Source organism: Phyllosticta citribraziliensis (genome assembly GCF_038025025.1).
Source record: "Phyllosticta citribraziliensis strain CPC 17464 chromosome Unknown J3D65scaffold_3, whole genome shotgun sequence".
Classification (NCBI taxonomy): domain Eukaryota; kingdom Fungi; phylum Ascomycota; class Dothideomycetes; order Botryosphaeriales; family Phyllostictaceae; genus Phyllosticta; species Phyllosticta citribraziliensis.
The window spans coordinates 1,215,163-1,228,558 of record NW_027117340.1 but is presented as its reverse complement, the minus strand read 5'-3'; the positions used below and the strand labels follow the sequence as shown (position 1 = coordinate 1,228,558).

Here is a 13,396-nt window from a genome sequence, read left to right as displayed (position 1 = left end):
AGCGCTCTCAAAGGTCGAGCCGGCCACGACCACGCTCATTCAGCAGTCGATTCAAGCGTCGAATCTCGCTCCACCTGCTCCACTGTCCCAACTCGAGCACGTTCATGCGGCGAATCTTGCCTGAAGGATTACCCAAGACGACGGGCTTCCAGTCATCGTCATTCTCGAGCTCGACGTCCGCCATATCGTCCTCGCTGGATTTCTCCCTCTCCGACACGTGGCTGCTATCGCTCGGCGCGCGGCTCCTGGTCCGTCTCTGCTTGTTGCGTCGCCTTGTCCTGGCGTCCTGTGCCATCATGGCCTCCCGCCACTCGTGAGGTGCATTGATGCCGGCACTACCGCCGCCAAAAGCGTTGTCAGGGATGACCTGCATCTTCCTGAATCGCCACATGATAGCCGTCAGTGCAATCGTCAAAGCCAACAAGACAACTGAAACGACTCCTGTGCTCGTCTGCGCGCCCCATCGTCGAGTCATCATGCCGCCGACCAACGTGGCTGCAGCGGCCAAGACAAAAGCTGCTGTCTGCGCAACGAAGAAGCCGGCAGAAACGCGCGGGAAACACGAGTAGTTCGTGCGGCGACGTCGTGTTTCTTCAGGGGCGCTGACGAGGCGATGTCGACTATTGGCGCCGGGCTGCAGATCGCAGGTGTCGAAGGCTTCCATAAGGAGGCCGATGCATTCGGCGCAAGCGAGCGTACTCAGAAAGCCGACGACTCCGGCAAATACAACGGGGACCGCCCAAGGTAGTTTCGTTCGCCCAGCAGATGTGAGCGTGTAAGCGAGTCCAGACAGGGGAAGGCAAGTTGTGAAGATTATGCGACGCGTCATGTGGCTCGTCCAGGTCATTTGTGTTTCTAGGGTCATACTGTCTGTTCGAGGCCCATGAGTACGTTCACGAGAGAACAGACCGGCTTTGGTTAGTGGGATGGCAAGCAGGGCGCCGAGGGCGAGAGCGGAAACGCCTGCGCCGACATGGCGGGGGGCGAGCATGTATGAACCCGAGAGAAGAGCGCCGAGGAGCTATGAAGAAATACTACAGTTAGGATGTACCAAAACAGGACTTGCAGAAGACTTACAACAATGAGGAGAACAAACTGCGCATAGATCCAACTAATGTAGAGAGCAAGGATGCTGAAGCCGAGTTGGAACATCATGCGGAAAGACAGTCTGACTCCTGCGACAACCTCGTCGCCCCACCATCTTGGACCTTCAGCAGAGATGTGAAGCTTGATTTCTCCTTGAACGACTTGCCGATAGACAAAATCGGACCTTGGATCGACCAGGTCTATCGTCGACTTACGGAAACGTGCTCTGCGAGTCTCGGGCGCAAGGACGTTTAGCACCAGGACCGAAGCAATGATGATTATGACGATGTAAAAGCCCCATGCTGGATTCAAGTCGCTGATGATGAGAGCTCCAACAAGGAAGCCCACCGCGATACTGGCCATGAAACACCAGGACCATATGCCCAACCATAGACCCATCCCTCCGCCGTGACGACGGACGTCGTTCACAAAGACTAGTTCCTGGTGGGGATTGGCACTCTGAAGAGAGGCACCAAAGAGATCGAGAAGGGTGGCGAAGCCGTTGATGTTGGCGAAGCCGAGAACAAGACCATCAAAGGCTCTAGGAAGCAACAAACAGATGCGATAGAGTCGATCTGGGCCTCTCAACCTGTCAATAGCAAGAGCCTGAGGAAACTGAAGGGGCAACAGGATCGCCAAGGCTCCCAGTGTATAGGACTTGCGGCCATGGAGAAGGGGAAGAGGCCAGAATAGGAAAGTTGTGATGGCTAGTCCAAGGTAGAGTCTAGTCCGAGGGTCAACAAAATTCTGTCTTGTGAGGACGTTTGACCAACCCAAAGTTCCCCCAGACCACAGAGTGGCTCTCATCAGCGACGACGTACTGAATCCGCGGTACTTCTCCTGCCTGGCACCAATCAGCTTGAGCTACTTGAGGGACGGTAAACTCTTACATATACACCGATTAAGAACCCAACCAAGGCAGTGTTGATACAGGTTATCGCAGCGCAAATTCTCTTTTTCGTCTTTCCCCAGTTCCTCGCAAGTGGCTGTCGTCGATGTCGCTTGAAGAAGTCCCACGTGCTAGGTCCACCCAGAACGCCAGGAAGACCGAACATGCCTGTATCATCTGCGTAGGCCACCCTGGGTTCATGAGGGCGTTTTGGTGGCTTTCCGTAACGTTCACGGTGCTCGCTACGGTGTTCCCTCCTCCGTTGTCCAACTTTGTCCCTGCGACCTGGTTCGGATTGACGAGAACGATCTTGGCTGCGCCGAGAGGTTCTCTTCCTCTGCCTTAGTGAGCTGTCTGGATGATAGTGCCGATCGACGTAGTTGGGGTCATCGCGGTAATGGGGACGCTTGGTGTTGTTGTGCCACGCTCGCCAGTGAGTACTTTCCTGTCGTCCCTTTTCAAGATCAGAATCCGACTCTGAGGCAGACTGGACAGATGGACTGGATTGCGCTCTTTTGTGCTTGACGTAGGCCCAGTCGCCCGCTACAGATTTTCTCGATGGACGCCTATAAAACTCCTCAGAAGTGACGACCACAGGCGGCGAGGGTTGTGGAACTTTGATATTGAGTGGCTGCACCGACACCGAAGGGCGTCTTTGAATGTTGCTCGACACGTCTCGTGGTGCAGGAAGCCCGGGGTTCACAGAGGATTCCAACGATGCGGCAGTTGCAGGAATACTTTCCAAGCTCGAGATCACCAACGGCTCCATTTTTGAGGCTAAAGAGGACTCCGTCCGAGGCGATCGAGGGACGCTCGGCCCAGCTTGAGAGGCATCGGCCGGTGGCTTGATCAAATTCTCTAGCCCTGTGATGGCTCGGTGCAGGCCCGGGTCGACTGGTGCTGGCTGGACAGGGCTCGGAGCATTGCTTGGTATTTGGTATGGAGCTGGTGAAAGCGGAGAAGGAGAGAGCTCAACGGGATACACAAACGGGGAGGGGATCCTGTCTGCCGCAGCATCGCCAGCGATATCAGGTTGCGGGTCGTTCGATTCGGAACTGATTCCTGACCCAGACTCGTCCGGACTATGATTGTACTCGTCAACTTCATCAAGTCTCGAAGGCCCGAGCAGCCCTTCATAGGACGACTTGGTCCTCGCGTGAGAAACCGAAGGATATGAATCCTCTGATGCAGTCGCTGCAGCACTATAGACCGACGGCGTGTATGAGGTCAAATTCAAAGCACGAGGTGAGGTAGGCTCTTTGGCTCCGAGGTATCTGAGCTGTTCGGAAGGCGGTGATCCTGAAAGCGACTTCCTGAGACTCGAAATTGATGATTCTACGCCACTCGTCGGGTTGCGGGAGTCGAAAGCTGGAGGTGAAAAATCTGGACTTCCGCTAGCAGGTGGAGATCCATGCCCAGAAAGCCATGGCAGCTTTCTTCGAGGTGCACTCAACTTTGAGATCCCGCTGGATGCGAAAGAATTGGAAGAGGTTATTGATCTGATTTCCTGGTCATCTTCGAGCTTGTCTCCCGGGAATGCATGGGCTTGAGGATTGTCGCGCAAAGATGGAGAATTGACACGCTTGTGACGCCTTCGAACGAGGCCTTCATTTCCCACCCGAGGCACACAGTCTTGAGGTTTGGCACGATGACTTTCCATGTGTATCCCCTGGTCGCACGGGACAGAGGTGCTACCTCTTTTACTTGGAGTGTTGGGATGGAAACGAACAGCTCGGCATTCCCTGAAGCTGCTCAAAGCAAAAGGGGTGTGACACCGGAGTCTCCCAGCGGCAGGTCTTGGGCGTTGATTTTGGAAGCGGCTTGATCGTCCGAACGATTCTTCAGAACTTGAAGACCCTGCTAAGAGGCGATGAGCAAAGAATAGGTCGATAGAAGACAGAGGAGGGCTCTGATGAAAACGAGAGCGCGAAAAGTGAGATGTTGAGTCTGGATGCGCTTGAACTGGCGCTTGCTGTCCGAGCTCATTATGTACTTTGTTCCTTCCGTCTTTGTTGGCAACACTTCTCTTTCTAGAAATTCACCCTACACGCGGTCATCGCCATTTTCTTCAGCTGCGTACCAATGCGGACATTCCCATGATTGACTGCTCTGTCGGCCCATGGCAGCACGGAAGTACTATACCTGGTTGCACGGGCTTGAGATCGGCAACATTTTGTGAGTCTGGAGTAGCCCAAATCCGCAGATCAGTGCTTTCTCTGATGCGGTGACCTGGGGCAAGGTTGATTCCGTGTTCCTCAGAAGCTCTTCATGCTCCCGTCGTCACATGTTGGAAAAAGCACCTGGGTGGGTCGATACTGGATTGACGCAGCGAGCTGGGAGAAGCCGATAAAACTAGGCAAGTGAATCCACCATAGAGGCGCCAGCGCTCAGCAGATGCAAAGGCAAAAGACAGGAGTTTGCGGGTTGATGGGATGACGTTGAATCTGATCCTCGGTTAGTGGGGGCCGGTCGCGCTAGGATCTTTGGCTACGCGCCTCACGAGCCAACCTTCCTCTTGCAACTCGCGTCTTCACTCCTCTTCGCCATCTCGCGCGTGACCAATCCCCATCCCCGAAGGCGTAGTCTCACTCATCGTAGTGGCTCACGGCCGATGATTGCCCATTCTCAAGCCCTGTCTGCCACAGCTGACCGTATCCGCGGCCTCCGCTTCATGCCAGCCCAGTGCCGTCAGGCGTTGTGGCCGTGTATTGGCTCCACACGCGCGACTCTGTCTGCCATTACGAATGACATGGGCTAGCCGTTGACCTGGGTGATTGGTGCAGGTTCAACTAGCGGCGTACGGCTCCTGCGCAGGCACCCTCACGTCTTATGCCACATCTGGCTGCTGATTGGATGCGCCCGTGGCAATGTAGATGGGGTGGACCAGGGACAGAGCCTGGTGCAAGGTAACGCCGACCACACGTCTTCGAATCATGGTGTACAACCCGGCCGCGAACGGTTGGGCACGCGGATTTGCTCCTTCTCGACGTCCGTTGGAAACATTTCTTTTGGCCGTAGTGTCCTCTGCCCAGTCTCTTTATCTCATGGCGTCCGCCGCTTCCCCCTTTGCTTCGAGCGACCATGCTTTGCGGCTTCCTCTTGAGAGTCTGATCTTTCCCCGCACCCACGTTGTCTTCACGTCCTTCAGCTCATTGCTTTTCTTCTTCTCTTTCTCTGTCACGTCTTTTGCGTTCCTGGGCCTTCATCCCCTAGATTGTCGTCCAGTTTCATCAACCCCCGGGACCATCAGCACACTATCAGCGGCAGTTTTCACCAACGATTCCCCGTCCAGCGCCGAGGTCTTTTCGTCCCGTGGTATTTGAGGATCCAGAGACATTAAAGAGCTTGGGGCTGCCAAAAAGATTTTGAAGGGAGCTTCGTCGGGTTGGCGTGTAAGATGAGTCTCGGTCTGAAGAATAGACGGCAGGTGGACTCCCTTCATTGACCTTGGACATTGTCTAACGATGGGTCAGAAGCCAATAGCCCAAGGTGCCGGGTAGCAGTCGTGCTCCTGTGGGAGTCTCATCTCGTCCCTGCATTGTTCAGTGACGACATCTTCAAAGGACAGGAGATACCTCCTGTGTGGTCTTCCCGGATAGTGTCGTCATCCCAGGGCAGGTAGTATGACATCGGTGCTGTCAAGGTTGCGGAGAAGGAAACTTTGCGAGCACCTGGGAAAACACCACGCCTGGTGTGGCTGGACTGCAAAACGCCACAGTGTTCTGCCACATTAAGCACATTAAGCGAACCCACGGACCATGGCTACGTTTATGGCAGCGCTGCACCAGCGCTCTGCTACGCCCATCACCCCTCTACATTCTCCACGGCCGTCTCTTCATTCTCAGTCGTCCGTCACTTCTCATCCCCAGTCCTTGTCTCTACACGAATATCGCAAGCAGCTTTCCCTGCCCTGCACGCCAGATCTGGTTGGCAGCAAGCGTGTCAAGCGCAAGACTGCCGCCTCGAGCCTGAAATCCACAAACCAATCCCCTCGGGTGACGTTTGCTGAGCAAAATCAGCTTCCTGTCGGCGATCAGGTGCCTTCAGTGAGAAGGCCTTCTGGCGACGAGGCACAACCTCTCCTTGTGAGTTAATACAACCGTTCGCACTCTTGCCGCGCCTAACAGTCTTCAAGGCTCCACCTTCACCCGCGTCGCTATTGCTCGACGCCTCTTGCCGTGAACACGCGAGTGACGCGTCGAACGCGCCCCTTCAAGGCAAAAATAATCTTCTAGAACGCCCATTGTCCTTCGCAAAGAAGCTTGGCTCAAGAAAACGCCTGCCGCGCCCTGACAAGATCAATCTCGTACACGCGCGTCCTAGAGCTTCTTTCTACTCGGAAAACTCGAGTATAGACCTGCTTTCCAGCGCTGGGTGGAGTGATAGCTCAACCTTCACCCTCTCTAAATATCCGTTTCCGCAACCGCCATCACACGTAAACCTTGAGCGGGTTTCTGGTGTCAATATATTGCCTGCATCGCCTCACCTACCGCAGGACGTAACATTCACATTGCCTGACACACCACCGGCGACTCCAGCAACCTTGCATTACCGTGGTGCTTCCTTCGACGTGGTCAATCCACGCAAATCTCTTTATAACAGTAACTTTGAACCCCCCGAAGACCCCGAGATAGAGACCGGAAATGAATTCGTTGATAGGTACCCTTCACTCAAAGGCCTGCTCCCTGGAGATATGGCGGCTGAGTCTGACAGCTCCCCAAAGGGGGGCGACAACAAACAAGAGCCCCAAGGCCGAAGGATTTTCGCCGACCTTGAGAGCGCCTATGCATCTATCGCCCAGCAAAAAGTGCATGGCCCACGCGACGAGCGTCTGCAGTCGCCAGAACGCCGGTTTTTCAGCGTTCCAAATCTGGACGAAACTCCCGTTGGCAAGAAGCCGTCCAACATCGAGACGCCGCGGAGCTTCAGCTCAAACCACCCGGGCAACTCTGGCGTTTCTTCGCCACTCAAGAGCCCGCGTGGTACCTCATTCATGGACCGCGTGAAGGAGAGAATACTCGGTTCACCCTCGAAGTCGACGCATGAGAAAGAGCAGGAGCTTGAAGAGTTGCACGAAGATGGAACTCCTGTCAAGTCTTTCTCCTTGGACGGAGCCCTGCATGAGTCGCCGCACGACTCTGCAGTCGAAGATGAAGCCGATGACAACCGCCCATCGCTCGACAACAGTGCGTGGGAATCCATCTCGGAGCGTCCTTCGGAGCGCCCCTACAGCTTGGCTCCATCTTCTGTCTACCCAGAGTCGAATGGCGACACGAGGCGAAACTCGGACCGACCTTTCAGCTTTGCACCTTCGTCTGTATATCGCGAATCAAATGGTGGTCCTGGCTCCATGTACTTTGGGCCAATCAGCAACCGCGGCAGCATTCCGTGGGGTGTTAGAAACAAGGCCACGGACTACAGCAACGAAGTCAGCACGGCTGATGACATGTGGAGGTCTAAGTCGAACCGCAACTCGCTTCAAGAGGGCTTGGAGCAGTCTCGTGGACTCTCTCACATCAATGACACCACTCTCGGTAGCATCATTGATCGCTACGGTGATGATGGCTTCAATATCGGCAAGCCGACCGGATCTTCTGTCGCCACGTCTTCTCGCGACGAGAATGAAATCGACGATGCGACTGGAGTCGACGAGCAGGAAACAATTCACTTGGCTCATGTTCAGACCGGCACGCCGGTTTTCCACCATGACCAGGCGGGTTCGTCGTCCGAGCAAGACGAAGAGACGCGCCCGTCTGCTTTTCTGCATAGCGGTAGCCCGCTGGCTCAAGCACAGGGCCGGTCATTTCTCCCAAAGCTCCGAACCAACGTCCACGACTCTCGAATCGGTGCTCCTCCCCTTCAATCGCCACCGCCTCGAGGATCACCTCAACACCCGCGTTTCTTCGCTGTTGGCTCAACCGAATTGTCTGGACAGGACTCCTACGGCGATACAAACCGACTGCTCAACCTTTTCCCTGCATCGCCCTCTCCAGTGTCGGATCTCTCTGTTGGCAAACGTCACTCGTTTCAAAGCGGCGACCGTCTTCCTGAGTCGCCTTTGCAGGGCCTAATCGACCAGTGCAGCACTCAAAGCTCGCCAATGGAACGTCAAGATCCTTTCTATCTTGAAAATGCGCTGAAGACGCACCGCGACAGCTGGGAAAGTTGCTCGACTCAGTCGAGTGGAGGCGGTATTCTCGGCGAGGCAGGAATCAGCTTCGTGAAGCGCCCAGCTACGCCTCGATCTAACACCGATGCTGAATCCACCGACACCCAAGTTCACCACGATGAAGCGACCGGGAAAATTCCAGCCATTTGGGCTCGCAAGGTGTCGCCGAACACCAAATCTCAACGCTCCATCCCAAGCCGGTTTGCGACCACAGATTCATCTGGGCGCCTGCGTGTCGACACGGAAACCGAATGGGTCACCGATGAGGGAGCGAGCGAATATCAAAGCGACCCCGCTCTCTACTACTACAGCACCACACCCGAGGTGTCGCCCGCCCAGGCTAAAGGCAAGCAAGCTCTTCGGCGTAAGCCATCTTTTGATGAGCTTTCGCCTCGTAAATCCATCGACGCCATTCTGATCCCCAAGCGGTCAGACACCAACCCATGGCGTAACAAGAAGAACGCAACCACAGACGCGCCTGTCGAGATGGAGTTGCAGGAGATGCCGCGCTTTCCGAGAGAGTCGCAACTGGCCGTCGACTCTTGCGGAGGTGACCTCTCAGTGAGGCAAATGACCGGATATATACGCGACTTTCCTGGCGCCGTTCCTGTTGGCAACGACAAGTCTCAGGATATTCCCTCGTCGCCCCCTCCGCTTCCGCTTGGACGTCCGTCGGGTCCCTCGGGCTTCGAAACCCCGGAAACGCCTCGCCATAGGGTGTATGCTGGCATTTCACCACCGTCGTCGAGCCCTTTGGCTCGCCAGCCGCTTCTTCTGGACTGCCAAACCTTGAGCACTCCAAGTGCAGCACTGACGTCGCCCACGCGGCTCCGGAGTGAAGATCCCCTGTTCAACATCCCCATGGCGGGCGGCACCGATGCTGCCTCTTCATCTCGCTCTTCCATGGCTGCAGTTTTCCCGGGCGCGTCATACAAAACTCCCAAAAGGGCCATGTCGAACACGCCGAGCGCCAGCAGCTACAAGGCGTCTCGCAAGACGTCCCCTTCGTTGGCGAGCAGCACGGGTGACCATGGGCTCGACCAACTGCGGTACATGCGGCGCCTGAGGCCGCGCGCCTCCTCTCACTACGAAGACACTCTTGCTAACAGGCGCATGGAGGAACGCCGCCGTGTGTCCGAAAGACTTGACGAGAGGACTTTGAGTGAGATGCCCAAGACCAGTCTCCACGGGGGCAGGATGGACCCTCTTCACCCTCGTGCCGCTGTACGTGGCCAGAAGTCTGTGCTTCCCCTTCGTCTCTACAGCGAAACCGCGGGCCCGAGCACCACCAGCTTCGACACGCAGCGAATCCGTCGCCACAGGAGGGTCAGCGACATCGAGACCGGCCGCGGCTCATTTCGCGACCAGCCAGTGTGCACGCCGACGACTTTGGGTGAGCCCCAGCGTCACATTTCGCCAAGGCTTGCTCCGTTTTCGCGCCCTGCTTCTGCCGAGTTTGACGACCTGGTCAAGCGCAAGAAGGACATGTCCTGGAAGCTCTTCTGGTCGGTGGGCTGGTTCGGTCCCTGCAGCTTGCTGATGTACTTCGGGTACTTTGATACCCTGATGTTCTACTTTTCAGAGGGCGAAATCGAGCACGTCGGCACGCTTCAGAAGAAGCTCGGCCTCGGCGTGGCGATTGGCGAGTGCGTTGTGCTGCTTCTCGTCTTCTACATCCTCAAGATGTGCGACATCGTTTGAGAAGCCTGGGGGTTGCCTTTCAAATCCGTGGGATTGATCGACTGTTGATGTCGACTTACACAACTGAGCTGGCTGCTGGTGTAGCTTCGCCTTTCAAGTGCTGCCATTGAGTTGGCGGACACACCCACTGCTTTTGCGTTATGCTCGGATCCAGTTCTCACTGCTGTCATTAACTTGGCTCGGAAGTCGGGTCGTTCGAATACGGTAAGCTCAAAACAGACTCCTCCACCCTGTTTTCTGTACCCTGGCACAATACTGACATCGATTGCAAGCTAGTCTAAAGTCCTTTTGCCCTCGCCATTGAGCGGTATACGACATCGAAGCGCTTGCTTCTTGCTCTCAATCTTGATTATCCGCACCGCTACTGCCACTGGCCTGGCCAGTATGCTTTTTCGTCTCGCGGTTCTTGATTGGACTCATCGACTCACGTCGAGTACTTTCTTCTTGTACATTTGGCTCTTTTCTCCACTCAGTATGCCTTCTTCATGGCATCGCAAGGCGCAGGGCGAATACCGAACGGCCCCCTGAAGTTTCGCTGAAGACGGAGTTCACCAGAGGTGCAGGCAAAACGTCCTTCAGGTTGCTCGGTGGCTCGAGTTCGTCTTTTCTTGCTCGACTGGTTTTCTTGCTTACACTTTTCCCTTCCCTTAATCGATTTGCCCCATTGTATAGTAGGACTGGCTTCCATCGGGGACGACATTGACCACGGCACGGCATGGCATTGCATGACAGATACGACGACGACGAGCAGATAGTAATGATGCAAATTCTCATCAAGTGTGCGCTGTGACGTGAAGGCAAGTATAGAAAGACTTTGGTGCCCGCCCAAGCATGTGAGGACGAGGCGACAGAGGCGTCGGATCAAGAGGACGGGTTGGTGGATCAAAACGTCGAACAAGTCAATCAACGAGGAGTGAAACAAGATGGCAAGAGATAAGGGGGTCCTTTCAATCAAAGAAGATACAGAAAGCCTGCAAAGGTAAAGATGGACATCCGAGATGTGATCGACCCGTCTGTTGTGCGACGACACAAGAATATTTGGGAGCAGTCAATTTTTCACATGCTGTTGGCGACCTGAGCATGGGTAGGCCTTGGGTGGAGACGATGGCGGAGCACCCAAGGCAAGGCAAAGCGTGGAGATGCGTGGATCGTTGAAAGAGTGATGGACAGGAGTATGGCAAGGTGCAGGAAAACGGCGAAAATTGGGGGGTCGGGTGTACTACAAGGTCGACGGTAGGCCTGGGTGTCGGCGGCTACAGAAGAGAAAGAGGGCCTAGCATGGCAAAGGGTTGGAGGGTAAGAGGCCCTGTGCGAGGAGACAACCAAGCTGGACCGCAGTACCTACCTTACCTGGAAGCAGTGGGTGGCGAGACGAGAGGCTGCAGGACAGGCCCTAAAAGGCAAGCAGACAGCCTGGCAGGTGCAGCGGAGGGGCCTATCGTTGGGCCACAGAGCAACGGAGGCCGAGACGACGGCCGCGTAGGGCATTTGCAGCCGGATAAGCCTGTGAGTGGGTGCTGGGGAGCCTGTGGCCAGCGGTCGTGCGCCAAAAAAACCCGCCTGCCACGGGGGGTGCCGCTCTGTTAAAACCCCACTGGCTGCCCATCGTTTCGCTTGCTCCGGTCGCCTCTCCTCCTCTTCTTTTCCTCCCTTCCATCATTCCCCCAACAAACACCCAGCCCTCCCAGACACCTGTTCCATCATTCGCAACCATGGGGCGCCCCAAAAAGGAAGAAAAGACGGCCGAGTTGATGATTTCGGTCGAGGATTTCGCCCGCACCCGTGACTCTGTAAGTCGCGCACCACCCACCTCATCCGACCTTCCCTCCCTGCTGGCCTCCCCCAACACAATTGGACCATGTACACATCAGCCGCTGCATTGCGCCATAAAACGAAACCATGCGCGCCAACCAGCTCTCGTCGCGTCCTCGGCCTCCCTCGCGTCAATGCCTCGCATGACGCCATTCCCGCCGGCTCAGGCGCATCGCGTTCGCGTAGGACTCGACGCGTTCTCTCGCCAGCTTGGGGAGCTGTCTCACGCGCTGCTTCATCTCTTGATCCAGTTTCAATCGTATCCTAATGAGAGTGTCTTCTTGCAGGTGGTCACCGGCTTGACGACGCTCCAGACGGCCGTCAGCGAGCTCTTGCGATCCTACATCAAGCACACCAACTCGGTGCTGGGCTCTACTCCCCACAGCCTCGACACAATCGGCATCTCCAACCCCCTCAGCAGCGACATTCTCGCCGGCGCCCTGCGCAATGACAGCCCTGCTGAAGCTGGCGCATCTGCTGCCCCCGCCGCCGCCGCTCCCGCCGAGGAGCCCAAGAAGGCCAAGCGCGCGAAGAAGGAGAAGAAGGAGAAGGATCCCAATGAACCCAAGCGGCCCTTGACCATCTACTTTCTGTACGCCGCCTCTGCGCGTCCTATTGTCAAGCAGGATCTTGGTCCCGAGGCACAGCCAGGCCACATTGAGCAGGAGATCCACAGGCGCTGGCTGAACCTTTCCGAGGAGGAGAAGAACGTAAGTTGACCCCCATGTTGTAGATCACGAGCCTTTCTAACACGGCGCAGGGCTGGAAAGAAGTCTACGTCCGCAACCGCGACCAATACCTCAAGGACATGGAAAAGTACAAGGCCGACAAGGCCGCCGCTGGTGCCGAAGCTGCCGTGGAGTCTCCTGCCGCCACTGAGGAGGATGTTGAGATGGCCGATGACGCCAACTCGGGTGCCGTCGCCGCCGAAGAGGGATCAGAGTCGGGCTCAGGCGAAACGGAGTCTGAAGAAGAGGAGTCTGAAAAGGAGCCCTCGCCACCTCCCAAGGCTCCCACTCCCCCGGCCGAGACCAAGACACCCAAGGGCAACAAGCGTCGCAAGACGGGCAAGGAGAATGGTGCCGCCGCTGCTCCGGCTGCTGCCCCGGCTCAGGTGGGCACTCCTATCCCCCTGCCTACTGCTGGCGTCACCAGCACTCCGGTCATCCGAGCCAAGGCTGACAAGAAGGTCAAGAAGGAGGAGCCCAAGGCAGCGGCCAAGGAGGAGCCCAAGGTTGAGCCGAAGGTCGAGGAGACTGAGCCAAAGAAGAAGCGCAACCGCAAGTCCAAGGCTGACGAGGCTGCCGCGGCGCCGGCTCCTGAACCTGCTACGGCTCCCGCCACGCCAGCACCCGAGAAGAAGAGCAAGCGCAAGCGCAAGAGCGAGGGTGCCACCGCTTAAAGGATTGATTTTGGCAAGGCGTAGACGGCCATTTGCTTTTTGGCGTTGGCGAATGTGGAATAAAGCTGGGGGTTCGTCACAGCTCTAGCCAGCCATTGCCACTGACGATTGCTTGGAGGACCAAAATTGCTTGCGGTGTCACGGATTTTGACGGTCTGGAGGAGCATGGGGTGCAGCTGGAAGCACTCAAAAAATGTACGGAGATAGCTGCGCAAATTGATGAGGACATGATTCGACGCCGCACTGCTGTGAAAAGCAGCTGTCATGCGGCTTAGCTACGATAACAGAAAGCTTATCGCTCACTGTCTAGCGCGGGGACTGACCTCTGCGTCTGGGG

The 13,396-nt window shown here is 56.2% G+C and overlaps 3 protein-coding genes across 3 annotated transcripts; 2 read left to right on the top strand and 1 right to left on the bottom strand.

The window, feature by feature from the left end:
- Positions 1-7: 7 nt before the first annotated feature.
- On the bottom strand, positions 8-3,635 carry J3D65DRAFT_600937 (uncharacterized protein; the record flags this gene model as incomplete). The annotated part of the gene is made up of 3 exons (XM_066798002.1): positions 8-1,021; positions 1,078-1,950; positions 1,977-3,635. The coding sequence occupies 3 exons, from the start codon at positions 3,633-3,635 to the stop codon at positions 8-10; spliced, it is 3,546 nt and encodes a 1,181-aa protein (XP_066657766.1).
- Positions 3,636-5,431: 1,796 nt separating this feature from the next.
- Positions 5,432-9,845, top strand: J3D65DRAFT_691900 (uncharacterized protein; the record flags this gene model as incomplete). Its single annotated transcript, XM_066803927.1, has 2 exons — positions 5,432-6,060; positions 6,111-9,845. Exons 1-2 carry the CDS (start codon positions 5,734-5,736, stop codon positions 9,843-9,845), a joined length of 4,062 nt encoding a protein of 1,353 aa, XP_066657765.1. The 5' UTR covers positions 5,432-5,733.
- A 1,603-nt stretch (positions 9,846-11,448) lies between these two features.
- J3D65DRAFT_616651 (uncharacterized protein) lies at positions 11,449-13,396 on the top strand. The gene is made up of 4 exons (XM_066799468.1): positions 11,449-11,635; positions 11,945-12,367; positions 12,418-12,771; positions 12,853-13,396. Exons 1-4 carry the CDS (start codon positions 11,558-11,560, stop codon positions 13,057-13,059), a joined length of 1,062 nt encoding a protein of 353 aa, XP_066657764.1. The 5' UTR covers positions 11,449-11,557; the 3' UTR covers positions 13,060-13,396.

Excerpts from the sequence above, each read along its gene's own strand:
- J3D65DRAFT_616651 (XM_066799468.1), top strand. The coding sequence starts at position 11,558 with ATGGGGCGCCCCAAAAAGGAAGAAAAGACGGCCGAGTTGATGATTTCG. Across the intron at positions 12,368-12,417 it reads TTTCCGAGGAGGAGAAGAAC|GGCTGGAAAGAAGTCTACGT; the intron begins GTAAGTTGACCC and ends AACACGGCGCAG. Across the intron at positions 12,772-12,852 it reads CGGCTGCTGCCCCGGCTCAG|AAGGAGGAGCCCAAGGCAGC; the intron begins GTGGGCACTCCT and ends AAGAAGGTCAAG.